This window comes from Coccomyxa subellipsoidea, assembly GCF_000258705.1.
Source record: "Coccomyxa subellipsoidea C-169, whole genome shotgun sequence".
Classification (NCBI taxonomy): Eukaryota; Viridiplantae; Chlorophyta; class Trebouxiophyceae; family Coccomyxaceae; genus Coccomyxa; species Coccomyxa subellipsoidea.
Window position 1 is genome coordinate 50,921 of NW_005178036.1, and position 20,605 is coordinate 71,525.

Genomic DNA, 20,605 nt, shown 5'->3' on the forward strand with positions numbered 1-20,605 from the left:
GTTGAATTCATTGAGTTTGTGATCTGAGAGATATTGTGAAGTCTGGGACCTGCAGAATATGCATATTTGTTCGTTTTGGACGTGACATAACACAGTCTCCTATATTTTTGGGATGCACGGAAGAAGATGTCTCAATTTGGACAGCATGCCTCGTTTGGCGTCATGCTCAGGACGCTTAGATAATTCATACGTGCACCGGTTGACAAGTAATTTGCAACGTTCCCGACTAACGCCACTTGCACCAGTCGCACGATTCTTGCCAACGCCAGGGCAGCACTTGTCGAGTGGGCAAGCCTCGAGATCTCAGCAGCAAGTCCAAGTAGCTAGCATTGATGCAGCATCGCTGCAAGACGTTTGCAGCCTACCAGCAATAGATAGCGTTGCTCATCAGGTATACCCGTCCAGCAGCAATTTTGAAGTGTGACAAGTTCGAGGCACACCTGATCATTTAGCCCACCCGTGTGCACACATACCCGTGTTCACACATATCTTGTCGCGAATACAGGCGGGAAGGTACACGATTGGTGGTCATCTGGAAACAGATCTGCCAAGGGAAACTGTGCTTGGCGTCCTCACAGACTATGAGGGCCTTGCTCGCATCTACAGCTCCATAGAGGAGTCCAAGCAGTGCATCATCAATGGCAAGAAGGGCGTCAACCAGGTGACTGCAACACCATTGTAATCACAGTGTTGCCTGCATTTTGACAGTGTGCATATCTTTCCATTCCTTGCTGTGCTGAGCAAATGCAGTTTGTACAATGAGCACATGTTGCCTCTGGAGATACAGATCTGTTCAGCAAACAAAGTGGATGCCCTTGGTGGACTGTACCATTGAGCCACCATGTGCGCTCATAATGCAAGCTCACCTTCATGAAGTCAAGCTCATGATTGAAGTTTTCACGGTGCAGCTGTGCCGCTGGGAGTTTTTGGTTTTCTCAGGCACCTTTGAGACACGGCTGGGAGTGGAAGAGGACTTGCCTCGCGGCAGCGTAGTCTTCCGCCTTGTGTCTTCGTCATTCATGCGCCAGTTTGAAGGTCGATGGCAGGTGCGCATTAGCAGCACTCAATCTGACGCGTACTATGGGCAGGTCAATTGAACTTCTTCCTTGAAGCCGTTCAGTATGCATCTGACGCCAATGGAAGTCAGGGGTTGCAGCCGCTTCAACCTTCTTGCTTTCAGCTGTTCAGCTGCCAAAGTTCAGTCACAACTTCGTTCTATGGCATTGCTGCTGTTATGAATATGTCAAGGACAGTCGCTTGAAGAGCAGATACTGCTCCTGCTGCTGTTGGCGGCTGCTGTGCATCACAGAAGATTGTCTCAGCCATTGTCTCAGCTGAATCATGTGTTGCTCGTTAGTCATTGTAGAATTAGTCGTGCTGCTGTGCAGGTGTCTGACCTGGCGGATGGGTCATGCCGAGTGGAGCACCAGCTCAGTGTGGAGCCTGTTGTGGCGCCGCCGCAGGCGTTCGCCGGATACACTCAGAAGATCTTTGTGCGCCAGGTTGAGCGCCTGCTAGAGGATCTCAGCCACGAGCTCTGCCGGATTCAGTGCTCATGATCAGTGCACTGACATGTGGAAAGTAGCCGAGCAAGACAGCGACCCGGACCATTGTCAGCAGTTGCTGACAGTGGTTCGCCACTAAAGAGAGCAAGAAACACTCAAGGACGCTCAAAGTAAGCGACTGTGGTTTTTGGATAATTCAGCAGTGAGTGAGCGAGAGAGAGAGGGCTTAGTACGAGTGTGGAAAGTGTGTGATTGAAGTGTGAGTGATGTAGAAGCGTGGGGATATCCAATCGATTTTTGCTTCTTGTGTGCATGAAAAGATGAACTTCTATTGAACAACCTCGGGTAACTTGGAAAAGTGCGATTTGTGAAGACGGGTGTCAAATGCTTGATTGATAGATTGCATGCTGTCTGCAAGCTTGTGCAAGCAGCTGACTCTGAATGATCTCGTTGCATATCGTCAGGGGCACATATTGTGCACCACTATTCTGCCCCACCATTTTCAGCCACTATAAGATCAAATGCTTGGATCTGGCAAGTCTAACAAGGGGTAGGATTGAGGCAGCCTTCAACTGCAGCTTGTCTGCAGGACGCACCTTGCCTTTGGCAGGAAAAGCATGTAATAGTAATAATAATAATAAGATGAAATTTTGATTGGCCAGCGCTGACTATGGTGAAGAATTCTATATCACACTCCTTTAGACTATCTAATGTTGAGGACCTCCCAGGACACTGGTATGTATCTACTGCCAGTCACATCTATTCCACTTGTTGGGAATGTTTTCCAAAGATCTTCATAGCCAGAGGACAGCATGTCCATCAAGAGTGCTGTTAGACACTCTTGCGCGCTTGAGACAGCTTCAGCGCTTGAGACAGCTTAGAGCATGGGGTGGAAGCGGATGGTGCCATCGAGGCAGCTGGAGATGAGGCCCTCTGGGCAACTGGCCAGCCCAGTGATGACTGGTGCCACGCTCTGCCGCGCACTCTTCAACACATCGCTGAAGAAATTATACCCTGCGCATCCCATGCACACCACTCATTGTCCCTTGAGCGCCTTGAAGCCTCACAAGCATGCGCTGCAGATGCTTAGCATTGAGAATCGTTCAATCAAGCCCTTGGCTGGACCAGGGACCTCAAGAACCAACAAGGCCTTCTCTGCATCCTGCATGCAGCTTCATCCAAGACTACCATTGTTGACATCTGCAAAAGGGGTGGGATATGAGTAATCAACCGAGGCAGCACCTGCCGAGCCTCCCCTGACTGCGGCGGGACACAGGCACTTGCTGACACGTGATGGCATAGAAGTTTACATTCTTGGAGCATAGGTATCGGCAGAACAACAAGGAAAATTTACCTTTGGGCGTGGGGGCCTGCTTGGAGGTGGGCTGCACTTGGGACACATCGATGCTCTGCAGCGCTGTTCCGCTGTCGACGGCCCATGATGTGATCACTCCCTCGCGGCTGCCCGAAGCCAGTCCCGGCCGCGGCCCGCTTGCCAGGCAGGTAACGCCCCCGTTGCCCGCCTTCGCCTGCATGACAATGCAACATGTTGCCTGCTCAGGTGATTGACTTCCAAATAGTCCGACTGAGCTGTGTGCTTCAGGTAGTTGGCTTCCAGGTAATCAATTCAGACGGAGAACACCGGATTATTCTGGAAGTGCTTCAAGGAGATGCATGCTTCAAGCAACTGAGTCAGAGATAGATACCAGATAGACAGAGCAGAGTGGATGAGAAGAAGCACTAGTCTGCATAGACTCCTGCCAGATAGACCAACTGAGGGAAGAAGAGGTCTGCACCGCGTGTCTGACATAATTTGAACAATCATGCCATGCAGACAACTCTTCACTGAGATGATCCGTCTGGCAAGAATTCTGAACATGCATCAGTCACTGGTGACCTGATACCTGCTGCACAATTCCACTGACGACCTTCAAATGTGGCCAAATCTTCAGAGCTGGCGTTAGCCCTTACACGAATGCATCTATGCGTTCAATCCTCACTCCTAAGGCGAGACGTATTCTGTCTCTGAACCGTCTGAACTAAGTGCAAGGCGCTTTAATGAGCAGAGCAGAGCCGAACCTGCCACAGTAGGGCCTTGCGTTGGGTGCCCAGCATGCGCAGGTCGGAGACGGACACCGACCCGGCCTCATCCGCAGCCGCCAGCAGCCGCCCGCCCGGCAGCACCTGCAAAGGAAATTTCCCCGCGCTGACTAAACCTTTCAAGTATCCAGCAATTCCGTGAGCATGCAACGGCAGTGATAATAGGTGATGGGCACGCGGTTGAGGACAAGCTGAGAGATGGCAGCAACAAAAACCATCTACGCTATTACGCTACCTGACAAGCTCCCAGAGGCAGCAAGGGAGGGTGCAGGGAGCTAGCATGCATAGCATAACAAGTGCACAGCCGTCTGAATACTGCAGCATTTTGGGAAAGCAAGCTACCTGGTATGGTAAAACCTGATGCATTTATACCGCACCGAACATAATGTGGGGCATAAGATACGCACATTTAGATCCCAAAGGCAGTAATAAGGGCAGGCCAGCACCTGCAGGGCGGTGACCAAGGGGGTGTGGTGGGTGAGGTATGCGATGGGCCCAGCTGAGATGGGGGCCAGGGTGTCCCAAAGCACGATGTTCCCTCCCACTGGGCAGAAGCCGCCCGCAGCCAGCACGCTGCTGCTGCCGCCGACAAACGCTATATCCACCCCGCGCTTGGACAGCACCTGCATTTTGAAGACGTTAGCCCCTCAGTCACACAGCATTTATCAGAGCTCATCAGAGAACATTATGTATTCCGCACAAAGGCGTGTGTCTCTAGTCATGCTGTGATTGAGTCACCTCCGGACATGCATGCGTGAGCTCAAGGGTGGGTTTGATATCACGAGACAAAGCGTGAGCTCACGTGGCAAGGAGTGTGAGCTCAGAGAGCTCATGAGACAAGGTATGAGCTCACGAGACACAGCGTGAGCTCACGGGTGAGTGTCAGTCCACGAGGCAACGCCTGACCTCATACACAAGTGTGAGCTCAAGGCAATTAGGTGTGCGCCCAGGTGTGCTCACGCCTGGCGTGAGCTCATGTTTTCAAGCCTTGACTGCACTTTACAACCCGCTGCTCAGTTGCCAAGAAGGGTTGAAAACTAAGAGTTGCTGACCTGGTGGCACCAGTCGGAGCGAGCGAGGGGCCCGCTATCAGAGCGGGTATACTGCGGAGCGTCTAGCCGCCAAGCAGCCGCCATACCGCCCTGGCCAATTGCCGCAAAGCGCTCACCGCCCTCGCTGAAGCATACCTGCATACCATTTGCCCTTCACAAGACTTATCACTCATTCCCCTCAACAAGGAGAGAAGGCATCATATTCCGTCCCTTCACACTAATCTAGACGGCACAACCTGCCCTCTCTTGTCACCGTACAAGGCACCGCCGAGCAGCTTTGTCTTTCTACTTTCATTGGAGGATTTCAAATCCATATCACCAAGAATCAAGCAGCTCAACGGCGTCTTGCTTAGTTTCAGCAAAAACAGCAGAAGCCAGAGATTCTTCTGCACTGTCTGAAGGCCACGTCAACTTTCAATGCCATGCCTGATCAGACAGGGGCAAACATTGTCTACTGCATGGTTCGGAGGACTTCAAAAAAAAACCTAGTGGACAAGATCTATCAAGAGGGGGCGCACCGACTGAGGCTGGCCCCAGTGTCCGAGCGCAGCCAGCGCGCCCGGGCGGTCAATGTTCCATGCGCGGCTGGGTGTCGCGAATATTGAGGCCGACGCAGCAGGAGGCGCCGCGCCAAACGTTGCCGGAATGGGAGTGTATCCGGCGGTCGCCTGCTTCGCGCCAATCTGCCACAGATATATCTCCCCCGTCGCGCTGCCTGCAACATTATACTTTGTGTTTAAGAAAGAATCCATCAAAAGGTTTAGCAGGTCACATCTTCTCAGTTGCTCGATCAGTCAATTCATCACTGCCACACACCTTTCGCCCCCTTCTTTTGTTTTTCTTGTGCTGCTTATTCTTGCAAAACCACGCAGACTGCAAAATAATGCCAACTCCCATTCCCTGTGCCTTAAAGATCAACAAATAAACAGAGACAAGCTTTCCTTTGACAACACGTCCAGTGCAAGGACAAGGGGTTACCTGACAGGTAGAGAGGCCGGAAGGGGTGCGAGGCCAGCGCGACAGTGGCGATCTTGTCAGTGCGCGCGGACACTTTAGCTGTCGGCGAGTCCCGGGGGTTCAGCGCGCTCGAAGACGTCAGAGACAGCAGCGCGCGGGTGGCGGCCTTGGGAGATGATCTCGGAGAGGCGCCGGCGGCCGGAGCGGCCGGTGACGTCCGTGGGGAGGCGTTATCTCCGGCTGCTGACATGGCGGGTGATGTGGCGGATAACGTGGCGGCGGCCGGCCAGCGCACTGCCTCCATCATGTCAGTCAGCAGCGCCGAGAAGACTGACCCCTGCACGTGGACCATTCAACTCAGCAAATGCATCAGGCTTTGCTCACGACCAATTAGTAGTCTGAGACTGTCCAAGCACTGTTGCTGTTGATCAGGAATTTACATTTACGCATTTACTGTATTAATATTATTTAGGCATCTGCATATATGTGCCTGCCGAATCGCAGCAAGCTTATCTTTGTGTAATGTAATTTGGCACAGTGTGAGGACGCCTGAACCACTGCAATGTTAAGGGCCTATCACAGCACGTAACAAATCTTCCCATGCGCTCATGCTTTGTGCACATCCTTCAAACACAATACTTATGGGTTGTGTCACCAGTGGCACAGCCATCACCCACAGAGCAGTGACCAACCTTGGCGGCTGAGCTGGCGTCAGAGGCGGCAGCTGAGAAGGAAGCTGCTTCGGATGCGTCCACGGTCTGCTGCGGCGTTACCTCCAGCTCCACCAGCCCCTTGTGCGCCGTGGCCGCCACCATTGGACGCCCCTCGCCGCTCCAATCCCCTGAAAGCCCACATCATATCCCTTAATGTATCTACAACCGTGACCTTAACACCCCTGCTCGTTTTGCAGGTTTTCACCAACGCATGAGCCTTCTTAAGATGTGATAGGCATATGTCTGAAAAGTACAGAACATGCACAGGGGCAATTTAGTCAGAGCCGGGTACACTGTATTCCAGAATAGAGTAAAATTAATTGCAAACGTGTGCAACACCTCCAAAAATGAAGAGAGGCAATGGCGCACCGGCCTGGGCTGCGCAGACGGTGAAGACTTTGTCGTGCAGCTGCTGCACCACCCAGCCGCCGTCATACAGCGTCCCGGCAAAGCCGCCCGCACCAGCGCGCACGCTGCCAGACCTGCCCACTCAGCAGACCCCTCAGTTCCTGCATGCTGGCAAGATCAACCATATTTCGCCACTATGATCCAGAGGGCGTTCCGTCGGACGGATCGTGCCGCCTCTGCGGGGTTCGGCGTTTCGCTGAACGGGTTCGCAAATGACTAACCCATCACGGCACGTGTCATGTGGCTCTGCTAACCCTGCATATTTGATGTCTCTACAGCAAGCAGAGACTGTCTGCAGGGGTCTAGCAAGATTTGTATTTCCTGAGCTTATTTATGGCTTAGTTGTTTGTGTCTAGCAAGTGACACTTCATTTTTCCTCTTACCCACCTGCGATCGCGGCTGAAGGACAGGCGGCTGCTGGACTCGGAGAACGGCGTTGACGGCTCCTCAGCTAAAACAGGCGCCTCCCCCGGCCGCAGCAGCGCCGCGAGTGCACCCAGCCGCTCCAAAACAGGCTCCGGCTCCAGCAGGATACCCTTTTCTATGAGCCCGCTCAGCCCTGCCTGCGCAGCCGTCCTCCACGCCTTGCCTGCATCCGAGCTTGCCCTCCTGCCTGCGTCTGCAAAATCGATGCGCACTCTTCTCAGCTTCTGGCGCACACCATTCTAGACTGCCGATCTGTCTGGAAGTTTAGGGACATTTCCACTCCAGTGAAGAGCTTCTGCTTGTACGGGCATTTTCTATGTTTTGCTGCCACACCAGCCAGGATTATCAGCTTCATGCAAGACTCCCCAGAACTTCCCAGGGATTCTCACAAGAATCGGGAGGGTGTAATCCGAAGCAAAGATGCAAAGCAAGTGAGAAGATGGGCCAACAGGAGCGCCCACCAATAGTCAGCCGAAGCAGCGCAGAAGCAGCGAGCTCTGTCTTCATCGACTGCAATGCGCCGCCCGGCTGCTCAAACGCCTCCATTAGAGCAAGTGCCTCCAGCGCCAGATCAGGCATGCCGGCAGAATCAAACGCTGCTGCGCTGCGCTGTGCGAGGGTGCGCAGCGTGCACATCGTGGCGGGCCCGGGCACCAGGCTGGCGGCTTGGGCTGCGGTGCAGTGGTGCAGGAAGTCCAACAGCAGCGCCTCTTCTGGCGCACCAGCCCTGTCAACCTGCAACTCGGACACCAATCATGTGCTGGCTCACAACAAGTAGAAGGAACAGCAATTTCTCTCCCGCAGCCCCAAAGGATCTAATCTGTGTTCACTATAATTTCTCTTTGTGTTCTTACTAAGGGGCTGTTCCACGCTCAGAAGAACCGACAGGTTGTGGAGGTGCCAAACTGGCCTTGGAGTTGGGGTGAGCAGAGAAAACTCCAGGTCAAAGTGAAGGGTTACCTGAGTCTGCTGGGGAGACATCAATGGCGCAGGAGGAGATGACAGCAGAGTCTGCAGCGCCTGATCTGGCCGCCCCAGCAGCCACTCCAGCACAGCAGCGCCCCATGCATCCTGCTTGTCCAGCGCTCCTACAAGAGTCCGACAGACCTTTTACACATACCATAAGTCGAGCAGTAACATAATCTCTCTCATGACCCCTCATGCTACACGCTGTCGTTCAGGCTTGATGCAGCTTGCTGTGGGCATCTCTGCCACAACCCTTGAAATATTCTGTAGAGCACTTCTTGATGCATTTGTTGCACGTCCACCATTGAGACAGCCGCCTCTCTGCCACAGCCCATTATTTCTGTCTTAACGCAGCTCTTGAAGCACTGTATGGCTTCTGCACTCATGGATATGGGCAATCTTTGTAGAGTTTGATGAAGACAATGGACACACGTGGCAGGAGCTCGTCAGCAAGCAGGTGCTGAAGTAGGGGCCCGCCAGCCGGCTCCAGCAGGCGGCACAGGAAGATGGCGAGCTGCGGATCGGCCAGTTCATTGGCGCACACGCCCACCGCATCCCTCAGCTGCCCCGCTGCATGCATGCATGCGCTCACATGGTTAAGAGGCATACCAGGAACATGACATTCGCACGTCAGCGTTGCTGAGGAGCCTTTGATCCTCAAGACATGCACACAAGGCATACGATGGCTTCCAAGCAATCAGGGCCTCCACCCTCACTGAAAACTGTACATCGCTCCTGTTCACAAGAAATAAGATGGCAAGAAGAGCCTGAAACGTGCAATTAGATGGCACTGTTACCCATGCTCTTCTTAAACGAACAAGAGCGTGCTTTGTTTAAGGTGATGACTTGTGGTGGATGTAATGGTGAGTTGTGCGCACCCAGGATAAAGAATGCGGCAGCCAGCTGCGGCCGGTGCTGCGCCAGAAGCACAAAGGCATTCTTCGCGGCGGCAGCCTTGTCCTTGTCAGAGGTGAAGGAGCGGCCCAGGAACTCTGCCTGCTTCTTGTGCTGCGCCGAGCGGAAGAGCCCCTGCGATTGCAGCACAGCTTTGCAATCAGCAGGGTGTCACCAAGCATGGAGACTTTTAGAAAGAGATGTTCAAAATGTCCCATGGTCACCAGCTCATGAAGAAGCATGCAAAAAGACAAAACACCAAAAATGTCAAAATGGCGATCTAGAGTAGATTTGAGGCTCCTTTTATCTGCCAAGGGCATGGCTTGCAGAGACACGAGCTGTATCCGATACTGTCAGGACTGATTCACTACTGATGAGTGCTGCAGGCAATCAAAGAGGCGCACAATAACACATGCAGTTGCCTGTTGACTTAATCATACCTGCAGCAGGGTCCTTTTGCCGAGCGCAATGTACATAAGCGCACAGTCGAAGGGGTCCCGCTTCGCTGCAAATTGGGCCTTTGCTAGCGCCTCCGCCTGCTGCCGCACCGCTATCGCGTCCGTCAGCCAAAACCCGGCGCCTGCCTGTCAATCGGTACACAGTAATGCGCATTCAGCTTTTGCTTTATCTCACTCAACGCTCAATGATCTCCGTGCACTTTACTGATCTACAGTAAGCCAACATGGGTGGCTTCATGAATGTGCCATATGCTCACTACAGTGCATGCCTTTATGCATGCGTTCCTGAATGCATGACGCACATCTGCAAAATTGCTGCAGAAAACAAATTCATAGCAGACTGCTGCATTGCATTTGGTGAGCAAGGTGAAAAGTACAAATTGGCATAATGAGGTTATGCTCCACCTTGCGCATGCGCTCCCAGCTAAGCTGCTTAAAACTATCCTGCGCATCTGCAGGCTTGGCAGTGCCGAAGCCAAAGCCCAGGTCCAGCTTCTTCTGTCCGCTGTATGTGAAGTCGATCTTGGGCTCCTGCTTCTCCTCCACCATAGTGTCCGCGGGCACCTGCACGCAAAGATGTCTTGTGCATCTTCTCTTGCACACTGTGAATGCGCGCTTTCAAGAAAGTAGGTAAGCTGATGACAGCCAAAACCTGTCATAAACACTGCGTGATAGCATGTTCAGCCAGGCAGGCAGTCAGTCAGGATTTATTGTTACCAGCCGACTTAGGGCTGGTCCAAAGTCAGTGCCCAGCATTACATTCAAGCTCTTGAAAATAACCATGGAGACGCCGATAAGATGATCCTGCTATGAGAGCACACCGTGGCCATGCATGCGTCCAGCAGGGCGCCAGGCGATGCTGACATCAGCGCCCATAGGACAGCGCGCATGTCAACGGCCTCTAACAGGCCCACATTGCTCTCCCAACCCCCTTCCTCTGACTTGCCTGTGTAAGCACATTCCCTGCTTATTACCCTTGCAGCATACACTTTATGTGCATCATTGGGATGTACAGGGGTGCAAGATTATTTAGGAACAACACAGTTGTATGACACACTGATAGGAGCACCTGGTGTAGTGGTGCCTCTTGTTGCTGCCAGCAGGCTGGCCAGGCTAGAGCTGGAGCGAATAATCTGCCTTTGCGGTGCAGGCTTAGCTTCCTTGTTGCTGGCAGGCTGGGGAACAAGGGCAACCTGCACCAAGGTCAAAGAGTAGAGACTTCATGACAGGCTGCATATTTTATGGCACATGAGCCTGCATGCATGCTGCAGCATCGATATAGCAGGCCTGTCAAACTTAGTGAGGAGCCTGTCTGTACTGCATTTATTCGCAGCAGGAGGAGTACCCAGGAATCAGAGCAGTGTCACTACGCCGGATAGCATGCGAATGGTATAAGATCTACCTGCAGGGACGTCAGCAGCCGCTGAGCTGGCTCGTCCAGGGGCTCTGCCTGAGCAGCTGCCAGCACACTGGCCAGGCCCAACAGCTCCTGCACTGCATCTCTGTCGAGCCTCTCCAACCCAAGCCAGACACTGATGCTATTGCTGTCCAGCTCCAGCTTTGGCAGCCCATTCCCACCCGCCTCCTCATCTCCATCTTCCTCTGCAAACAAACATTTCCAATGCTTGATCAAGGGAATACCATTGCTGCTGCATAGCTTGCTTTACTCTGCTTGTTGTGTTTGCGCCAAAAGAACATATACAGAACTATATGGTCTGCCAAGCCTGGTCCATTCTGAGCACTTCCTGTACCAGCATGACAGCAAGGCATGCAGAGATATGCAGAAAAGACAGCAATGTATGCAGTGCCGCACCGGGATCAGTGTTTTGGCTCGGCAATCCAGCAGCAAGGAACAGCAGCCTCTGCAGATCTTGCAGCTCCACTGTTGACAGCGTGTAAGTCTTTCTGACCGGCGCTTCAAGCTTTGCATGCATGCCTCTGCTTCGCTGGGCGCTGCCTGTTGTGGCATCCTTGGTCACGCCGCCAGAATAGGACGTCAAGGCGTCCAGCTGGCTGCTGCGCTGTGCGCGTTCAGCGTTCCCTGCCCCCGACGACTGATCAGGCGCTGCTCTGCCCCTTTCGAAACCGCTTTTGCCCGAGACAGCTGGCGGCTGCCGCTTTGGAGACGGGACAGCTGCCTCTGCAGCGCCCATTCCGAATGCAGTGGGATCCAGGGTGCCTGAGAGGATGTCTGAAGCCCCTGCTGAAGGACTTTGCGGCACTTCTGCATGCCTGTCAGAGGCAAATGGGTCATTGCCGGTGTCGTCAGCCGCTGAATCTGCCGCTGCAAAGCCACCCATTCCAAAGGCGCCCATGTCGAAAGCAAAGGGGTCGGCGGCAGCTGCTACTCTCCCTGACGCTGCGCTCTGAGAAGGTGCTTCAGCAGAAACTTGATCTGATCCTGACTTGTTGCTGACGGGGGCCTCTGCTCTGCTTGACTGGGACTGTGGCTCAGTCGCAGCCTCCATGCCAAAGCTGGTTGGGTCAAAGGCGAACGGGTCCGCCACACTGGCTGCTGCAGCTACATTCTGGTGCCCACTGCTCGTATCTCCTGTATCACCTCTGTCAGCGGCGTAGGGATTGGAGGAACTGTCACCCTCCTCCATATTGAGGTGTGAGCTGCTACCGACCCCAAAGGCATCTATGCTGAATGCGAAGGGATCCGCGCTGCTTGCTGCTCGCTGCCCTTCCTGGGTTCTTGATCCCTGCTTGTTTGCAGATGCATCCTCATCGATGTTGCTGGCATTTGCCTGTGTTCCTCCTGGCATGCCAAAGGCGCCTGCATCGAAGGCATATGCGCCCGCGGCAGCCGCTAAGGCGCTGTTATCTCCGCCCTCATGACTCATGCTGCTCGCTGAATTCACAGCTGTGGCCTCATAGCTGTCACCCAATGCGCTAGGTATCCCAAAGGCACCCATGTTGAAGGCAAAGGGGTCCTGTGCTGCCGCTGCCGCGCTTGAGGGCGCGTCAGTACCAAAGCCGGCAGAGCCGCCAAAGCTGCTCATGTTAAAGGCAAAGGGATCTACTGAAGCTGCGCTTGCACTGGTAGGTGTCTGCCCTTGCACCTGAGCAGAAGACCGTCCCTCGCGGGGCACGATGGAGCCACCGTTCGCTGTGGCACGGCTGCTCTGCTGCTGGGAGTTTACATGCGTTTGTGGGCTGCTCAGGAAATTGCTGAGCTGGCGCGCCCATGTCAGCAGCTGTGCAGATACTGCTGCAGCTGGCCTGCTGTCTGCGTCGGGCTCCAGAGTGCTGTAGCCTGACCCACCAGCCGCCTCCTGCAACAGGGGATAAAAGTAAGGAGTCCAAATCTAGTGGTTTTTACATCCCCAGATGATGTTACACGCAGCATACTGTGATGTGTACCAAAGCTGTTTGTCATGCCTTGGCCCAGAAGGGCACGTCAATGCTCTTGAAGGAGGTCAGCGCGCCCACAAAGTCACTGAACTTTGGAGACCAGTTGCAGCCCCCAAATATACACATACCATATCCAAGAACTGTTTACAAGTCATGCAGATGCACAGGACCAAGTCCAGATCGCACCACGGCTTTGAGGCGTGCCAGTAAGTGGCGCAGAGCAGCCGCAGCGGCCGCTCGGCGTCCGCGAGACAGCAGGCCGCGGATCACCAGGGGGTCCCATGGCGCCCTCGGCCCCCCCACTCTGAGCGCCAGCTCAGCCAACGATTGATCTCCTTCCCCTGCAAATCAGGGATACTGTTTCAAGGATAGGTTTTTGCTCCGCACGGTGTTTTGTACAACCGAAAAGCATGCATCAATCAGTCATTGGCAACTGGGTGATTCTAAGGTTAGAAACTTATGGAAGAGGCACACGCGTATCACCAGGCCTTTGACATTTGGGAGTGGCAGATCAGGAAGCTCCAAAAACGGCGCAATCTTTTGTATGAGAGCACCTTCAATGAGCAAACTTGATCAGCCAATTGCAAATTTCTTGACATGCCAATATGCTCACACCTCACCCAATGCAGGCCGAAAGTGCTGCACGCAACTTCATGCTTGGTCACAACAGCATGACTGTGAAGCAGTCGCACTCACCAGGGACGCTACTGGGAGACGACAAGCCGCGGTGCTTCTCCAGCTGGTTTCCCAGTGCGGCAAGCAGAAGATCTGGCGGCTGCAGTGGCGCGAGTGTTGCCCCTGGCAGCGGCGTGGGCGACAGTGCAGCCAGTGTCTGCCAGGCGCCTGTTCTGGCGCGGCACACCACCACAAACCCCCTGCATGCGCATCATATACCCCGGTCTGCTCCGCTCTTCCCAAATGACATGGAGTGGCATATCCTTGGACAGAATGAATGTGGTGGGGCTCTGGGTTGATCCCCTGAAGAAGATGACTTCTCACCCTCTTACCACTCCGTACTCTTACTTACTATTTACTTACTGTACTTTTTGCACTGACACCAAGAAATGCTTGCCATGCACTGCTGGGGAAACTTGCATGTCTATGTGCAGCTTGCCCTGCGCGACCTTTGTTCATCAGGACACTGAATGCGCATATAAACATGCAAGGGAGAGACACTGAAACAGACCTGCCGGTGCAGCCGACAGCGAAAGCCGGTGCCGGCAGCGGCAGGGACGCGACATCTGTGGGTTCGGATGGCAGAGGGACAACCGCGGTGAGCGCATAATCCACGCCTGACTGGGCTTCGTACACCATGAGACGGCTGCTGGCCACTGCCGCGCCTATTCTGGCTCCCCCACATGCACTCGAGAGAGCCACCACAGCACCTGCATTGCATCAGGTCACACGTCTCTTAGGCAGAATATACCGAAAAAATATGTAAATAATGTCTGAGGGATTGAATCATAGTAGTTGACAAGTCTTGTGCTTGGGAAGAAAGAAAAGGTTTTCACAATTCTGAGATCCTCAAAGGTATGCATGAGATAAAGACTCACTTTGGCGCTCTGTCCCCGAAACTGTTGCCAAGGTTTTGACGCCCTTGCCTCCGTCCTCCAAACCCACAACATGCAAGCAGCCAGCAGAGTCACCTGCGCAAATCAACTTGCGTTTCAACAATGTATGCACTGAACTTCATTGACATGCCCTCACAGGATGCTGCACATTCGTTTTTTGCACCCCTTCTAAAGACGCATTTGCACTACGAGATACTGCTGTAACTACCCTATGCATGTGAGGCTTAGGGCGAACCTGCAAGTGCTACTGCATCTTGTGCACCGCCGCACAAGCTGGCGAAACACGTCACTCTTGCAGAGGACTCCAGGCCTGACAAGGCTGCGCTGCTGACAAGGCTGCCCTCAATGCCACCCTCCTGCGCCTTGATCTGCCAGACAGCCATTTTGTCCTGCCTGCTGGACACTCAAATAAATCAGTCCTCGTAATATCTTTATCGGCGATGGCCACGCTCGCCGCATGTTATGGTGATCGCTCTTATTAAACTTCCATATCAGCCTTTGAAGACCTAAAATCCAGACAACCCACCTGGAGGGTTGGTCTTGGCATTCTGAGTGTTCAGGGGCGATCCACCCAAGGAGGGTGATAATGTCAGGCTCCTGGGAGGCGCCGGCTGCTTGGTAGGGCTGGTGCAGCCACCTCAACACTCCCGAGCTGGGCGGCAGCGCGAGTGTAGTCAGCAGTGTGGGGTTCACATCTCCCGCTCTCCTCAGTCTCTGCTGCCTACAAGGCATGGACAAGAACTTCCTTCAAATTTGATGCAAACACAATCACAGAGTCTGGAGCAGAGTGGGATATCAGCATGCATTAAGATATTCTTGTTCCTCCATGCAAAACACATCATTGACAGCCCCAGAAGTCACATTCTCTCTACAGACTTTGTCAAGCAGAAGAGGACATCATCGTTGATCTGTCAACGAGAAGGTTGGCAGGGAGACACAGTCAGAAGCAAAGAGAGCGGGAGTGCACCTGTGCCTCCAAGCAAATATGGAGACACCAGAAGAGGATGCTGCAGCTAGCAGGCACTGGCCCCTATCTCTCTGCGAAGCAGAGCTGTGCTGCAGCCATTCTACTGCAGTGAACTGGCCTGAGGCACTTGCAGAGCTGCTGTCCTCCGCAGAGCTCCTACAGCGTACCACAGCATGCTACATAATGTCCTTTTTGATCATGTACTAATTTCTCGAGCTCCTTCAAGGTCAGCAAAAGAGAAGACATGCCCGAGGAGTTTCCTCAAGAGAAGACTACAATACGTGGCTCTGAAGTCTCCCTTTACAACTGAATTAGTGCTGAGTTGCCATACTTCTCAACCCAGTTATGAATCTGCAGTAAACTAGAATTGATTGTTAGGCCAGAGCTCAGTCGCTGCACATGGCCATAAATTTACCTTGGCAGTGTGAGGCTGAGTAAGGGCTGCAGAGGGGACAGTCTCCAGATGAGCAGGCTGCCATCGCTGCCCAGAGATACTGCGCTGTTCAGGCCCTCGTTGGGAAGCACGGCTGACACAGGTGATGCATGGCCCAGGAGCTCTGTCTGTGTCAGCGCGTGGACCTGCAGATGCCTTGGCGGCAAAGCTGAGCCTGCCATGCACACAAGGACGCTTTGGTATAAGTGCATCACAGCACAGTATTCTACCATACTCAGGAATGGCGCCAAAGGCAAGACCCACCTCTGACACAAGCGGTATGACGTATTCACTGGCCTGAGTTGCGGGCAGCAACACAGATGAAGCAATGAATGCAGAAGATTCAGTTGTAGACAATCTTTGATGCACACCTGGCCGCGTGTCATGAATAGGAAAGCAAAGCTACCGGGCAGTACCCATGGAACCCCTATACTTTTATATTTTCATTGTATATTTTTGTTAGAGAAGAGTCACCTGGGGAGGTTGGAAGAGGCAGGGATGATGCCATCGCCTCGTCATCTTCAACAGTGTCCAGCCGGTACGCACGCAGCTCTGTGTTCCCTCCGTGCTCTGCGCCGGCGGCCTCAAATGCGCGCAGCACCGGAATGTCTTCTGCCACGGTTACCGAGGCAGACAGCGTCCGAGGGCCCTGAAGTCCAAAACACGGTACAGTATCAAGCACCGTCTTTGTCAGTCAAGGACAGAAATTGGGTGAAGTTGAAGGTGCGGCAGACAAGAAGCAACTTGTATGAAACTCAAGGGACTCGAAAGGATGCTCAGCAAAAGGACTTTCAGATGTTGTGGTTCCTATATAGCCAGGGTCTCTCCAATAAAGAGAGACCCTGGCTGGAATTACCACATCTACACAGCCTCCCACCGGCATGTTGCCCTAGGCTTAGCTTCCAGATGACTGTCACAGCCCTTATGCCGTGATGATGAAGAATGAATCACCGATAGTTGGGAGCGCCAAACCAGGCTGCCAGCGTGCTGGCCCCAAAGCACAGCGCGCGGAACGCGCGCGCTGCGGCTGGCCGCGCCGCTGCCGGGACGACCGCCAATCACCACGCCGGTGAGGCCCGCCACCGCCCACAGCAGCAGCCGATCAGCGCTTGCGGCCGCTGAAGGGCCGCCGCCAGCATCTGATTCTGGTCCTGCGATCACAAGGAGAACCCATCTTCCGACGAGATCTTGAGAGACATGAGAAAATAGCACTTTTGAAAGAAGCATTTGCACAAAATGATGTGGAAAAGGCTTCCCTCCTATTCTGTGGGTGCAAATGTGACATCTGATGTGACTCCACACGCAAACGGGAAGGAAAGCTGTCCACATCGTGATTGCGCTGAAAACCACAAAACTGACATGCACGCAAGAGATGACAAGCACGTGTGTGTTCAACGAAAAGATGCAGCGTCAGGGACTTGCCTGAGGGCAGAGGGGCAGGCCCCAAACCCACAATCCACAGCACTTTGGCCGCGCGCAGCTCCGGCCGCGTGGCCGGCTCCGGTCCGGAGGGAACGGCCCAGCAGACGCGCGGCGCCCCCCGGCCCAAATCCCACGCACCCACCGGCGGCTGGATGACTAACGTTACGCAGAAGTGTGACCCGCTCCGCTTGCCCTGTTGACACGCAAAGCCATATTGGATGTATCTCAACTGCTCACTTTATTCAGCATGATGTAGTCCCACCAATCCTCTGCTATTCTTGTGCACTGGCAAGAAGGAAGCACATCGGCCTCAACATCAGTCACCGAATATGACAACCATTAGTAATGACATGCTACAGAAGTATAAAAGTGGAAAGGTTGTCTGAATCTTGCCTGTATACCACGGGCAGCGCCCCAAGCAGGAGCCCGCTCTGGTGACGTGGCGCCCTCAGCCGGCCGCTGCTGCTGAGCCGCCATGGTGACCTCCACCCACACGCGCATGACGCCGTCGCGAGTCATGGTGAGTAACGCCGGTTGAGCTGGCGGCAGCAGCGCCCCAGCGGGCCCATCTCCCTCCCCTGCATCCCCTGCTTTGCACAGGACAACTTCAACTGTGCAACAATGCCTTCCTATTCACATTATTATCGTAGTCACCATGACTGCAATGGTTCAATGATTGGCCATGAGGGTAGAGGAGAGCTAGGTTCTGAGAAGTATTGACAAGAAGGGGAGTGCAGGCATACCATGCAGCAGGTCTGCGCCACTCCATTGTACGGACACTACGGGTGATGTATGCCGCAACTGCTCCATACTCAGCTCATTGCTCCCATCCGGCTCCGCCTGTACATCAGGTGAGATTCACTGTGACAACGCTGGTAATCAGGCCATATAGAAATCCCAATCACTTTGTTGGCTGTGCAGGAGCTGTAAAACCAAAGGAATGCCACTCACAGGGGCATCTGCTTCTGGTGTGCTGTCCGGTGGCTTCACTGCCTCCACTGGCTCCACTTTGCCTCCGCCCAAGCTGCTCAGGATTGCCATGGTCTCCGATGAGAAACCAACAGGCTCAGCGACCGCTTTGGTGGCGGCAGCTTCCTGCTTGACGGCAGCTGCTGGGTGTGGTAGAGATGCATCAGGCTGCTGAGGTGGCCACCACACCTGTACCTGCTCCCCCACAAAGTAGAAATTACTTGGCTGAAGGGCAGACACATATGAGACACATATTCCAGCTAGCATTCAATGGCATTGGCAGCAATGCAATCTCAGAGTTCATTACAACATGCAGCCAACCTTTTATATATGGTGATGTATATGAGCCAGGGCCTCACCATCTTGGAGCCTGCTGCAGATGCAGCCGGGGAGAAAGCAGTCTTTCCAGCGCTGAGCAAAGTCTGCGGCTCGCTGACTTCCCCTTTCCACAGCACCTCAAGGCCTTCCATCATTGGGAGCTGCCCATCTTCCATCCTCCTTGCTGTATCTGAAGCCACACAAAACCTCGCGTCAGACCCCTGTATGTCTAACAGCTGCATATGCTCTTATAATTGCAGTTTACCCTCCCCTTGGAAAATCAAACATATAGTGCAAGGTAAGGTACAGTCATGTACTGTGAATTTTTACTGCACAATAAGAACAAGAGCATTGATATCAGAGCAATGACCAGCGCCAGTGTGTACTGCTCAAAGACAGGCAGTTGATGAGAGTGCTTGCCTGAGGTGACAGACCCCAGCATTGTGACAGCACCCGATGAGTCAGCGCACAGCAGGCCATCAGCCTTGTGCGTCCAGTCCAACCCACAGATGGTCTCAGACTTGCTCAGCTCCACCACGCACAGCTGCTCTGCCAGGGGCCCTTGGACATTGCTGATGGCATCAAGATCTCCCAGCAGCCATTGGAAATACCTGCATGCAATCACACCTCATAGATTTCAGGATGAGCTTTATCATGCATGCATGCATGCCAGCAATGCCAGTGCATTTCCCATGCATGCAGTGCTAGGATGAGCTTTACCAAGAACGCATGCATGCCAGCAATGTCAGTGCAGTCCTCATGCATGCACAAGTAGCAGAAGCAGGGGTTATTAACGCTGCATGCTCCGGGCATTGCCACTAAGTCCAAAGCCACAGCAACATAGGGGCAAAAACTTCTCTTATTAGGCTATTACACGGCATGAAAAGGGACCTGAGTAGTGAGAAGACAATGATGGAGGAGCGAGTTGCAGCTGCCAAGAGGAATGCTCCATTGGCATCCGCCCACGCCACATGCAGCACGCTGTCGCTGATGCGGTTTCCTCGAGCATCCAGTAGGTCCAGTACCAGTGGCAGCTGCTGCTGTGCAGCACCAACTGCATTCTGCTCCCGCTGACCCTGCTGAGGCTCCTGGGCAAGAGAAAATATCAAGGTCGCATTGCTGGGACAGGACCTGTGCTGAGGGTTCCTAGAATGCGCTCATGAGGAGCAGACCAGGTCAAACATAGAACACGATTCCCACGTACTCATACGAGCGATAACACCTACCTGGATTCGATGCAGGGCAACGGTACCTCCCGCAGATCCATGGCCTGCAAACTGCAATTGCGGCGCCTCCGAAGGCCAAATCGCCTTCACGGGGCTGGTAGGAGGCCCTGGCCACCTTTGGGCCATCTCAGGAGCTGCAAGCTCCATCAAACTGCGGTTTGAGGCATTCTGAATTTTTCAAGCAGGGTTGTTGTTCAGGTGGAGTCTTCTCTTTATGTTGCAAATATATTTCTCAGCTTTAAAATGCTAAATAATGACACTGAACGTGCTTCTTAGAATGAATACGTAAGCCCTCTTAGATTGTGCTTGGCATGGAAGTATAAGCAATGCCTATTTGCTTGCAGGCCATTACCTTCTGCTCATTGACCTGCTACTAATGATACCGCAAACATTAAATATTGCATACTTTTTTCTTTTCTCCTCGCAAACTGTATGGCGAGATCATCCTCACATTCCATTCCCTGGCTTCCTCTCGACTGGAAGCTGCCCTGCCCAGCTGGGCTTAGGCTTGTTGTCCAGGATGAGTCTGCAGGAGGTTTTCTTGTCTCTTCAAATAACAATCCTTATCTGAGGCATTGAATTTCCTATTGCGATATTAATCCTTCTTGCCAATCTGCTGAGGCAACGCGGACCTGAAGACGTACTGTTGTCGGCGATTGTGCGATCGGAAAACTGTTTACCGTATGTATCGATTCATTACTTCTCTGCACTTGTAGCAGAATCCGATATTTAGCACTACCGTTGGGCAAGTTTTTGCTGGTACACTCATCCTGATAAATAGTGATAAGGCGTTCTCATAGGACCCCATATTGGGAGTCTCCACCTCTTGTGCACAACATTCTTTACAAAATGTGATGTCCCAA

General features: G+C 53.3%; 2 protein-coding genes across 2 annotated transcripts; one reads left to right on the forward strand and one right to left on the reverse strand.

Annotated features, from left to right (window-relative positions):
* The first annotated feature begins 23 nt into the window (after window positions 1-23).
* COCSUDRAFT_33050 (hypothetical protein) lies at window positions 24-2,122 on the forward strand. The gene is made up of 4 exons (XM_005647827.1): window positions 24-391; window positions 506-661; window positions 909-1,046; window positions 1,389-2,122. The coding sequence occupies exons 1-4, from the start codon at window positions 146-148 to the stop codon at window positions 1,557-1,559; spliced, it is 711 nt and encodes a 236-aa protein (XP_005647884.1). The 5' UTR covers window positions 24-145; the 3' UTR covers window positions 1,560-2,122.
* Window positions 2,123-2,382: 260 nt separating this feature from the next.
* On the reverse strand, window positions 2,383-19,783 carry COCSUDRAFT_65872 (hypothetical protein; the record flags this gene model as incomplete). The annotated part of the gene is made up of 38 exons (XM_005647828.1): window positions 2,383-2,519; window positions 2,860-3,034; window positions 3,585-3,689; window positions 4,052-4,228; window positions 4,658-4,792; window positions 5,176-5,372; window positions 5,636-5,951; window positions 6,307-6,455; window positions 6,697-6,809; window positions 7,123-7,354; window positions 7,623-7,896; window positions 8,122-8,249; window positions 8,560-8,697; window positions 9,006-9,156; window positions 9,462-9,605; window positions 9,885-10,043; window positions 10,301-10,425; window positions 10,549-10,672; window positions 10,882-11,081; window positions 11,293-12,757; window positions 13,023-13,177; window positions 13,533-13,711; window positions 14,023-14,221; window positions 14,390-14,482; window positions 14,643-14,800; window positions 14,934-15,128; window positions 15,375-15,530; window positions 15,790-15,982; window positions 16,282-16,456; window positions 16,780-16,958; window positions 17,257-17,385; window positions 17,631-17,816; window positions 17,973-18,069; window positions 18,181-18,393; window positions 18,558-18,706; window positions 18,970-19,127; window positions 19,408-19,604; window positions 19,769-19,783. The coding sequence occupies 38 exons, from the start codon at window positions 19,781-19,783 to the stop codon at window positions 2,383-2,385; spliced, it is 7,470 nt and encodes a 2,489-aa protein (XP_005647885.1).
* Window positions 19,784-20,605: the final 822 nt, after the last annotated feature.

Coding starts and splice junctions, on each gene's coding strand:
- COCSUDRAFT_33050 (XM_005647827.1), top strand. CDS start 146: ATGCCTCGTTTGGCGTCATGCTCAGGACGCTTAGATAATTCATACGTG. Junction 392..505: donor TAGATAGCGTTGCTCATCAG/GTATACCCGTCC, acceptor TCGCGAATACAG/GCGGGAAGGTACACGATTGG. Junction 662..908: donor GCAAGAAGGGCGTCAACCAG/GTGACTGCAACA, acceptor TTCACGGTGCAG/CTGTGCCGCTGGGAGTTTTT.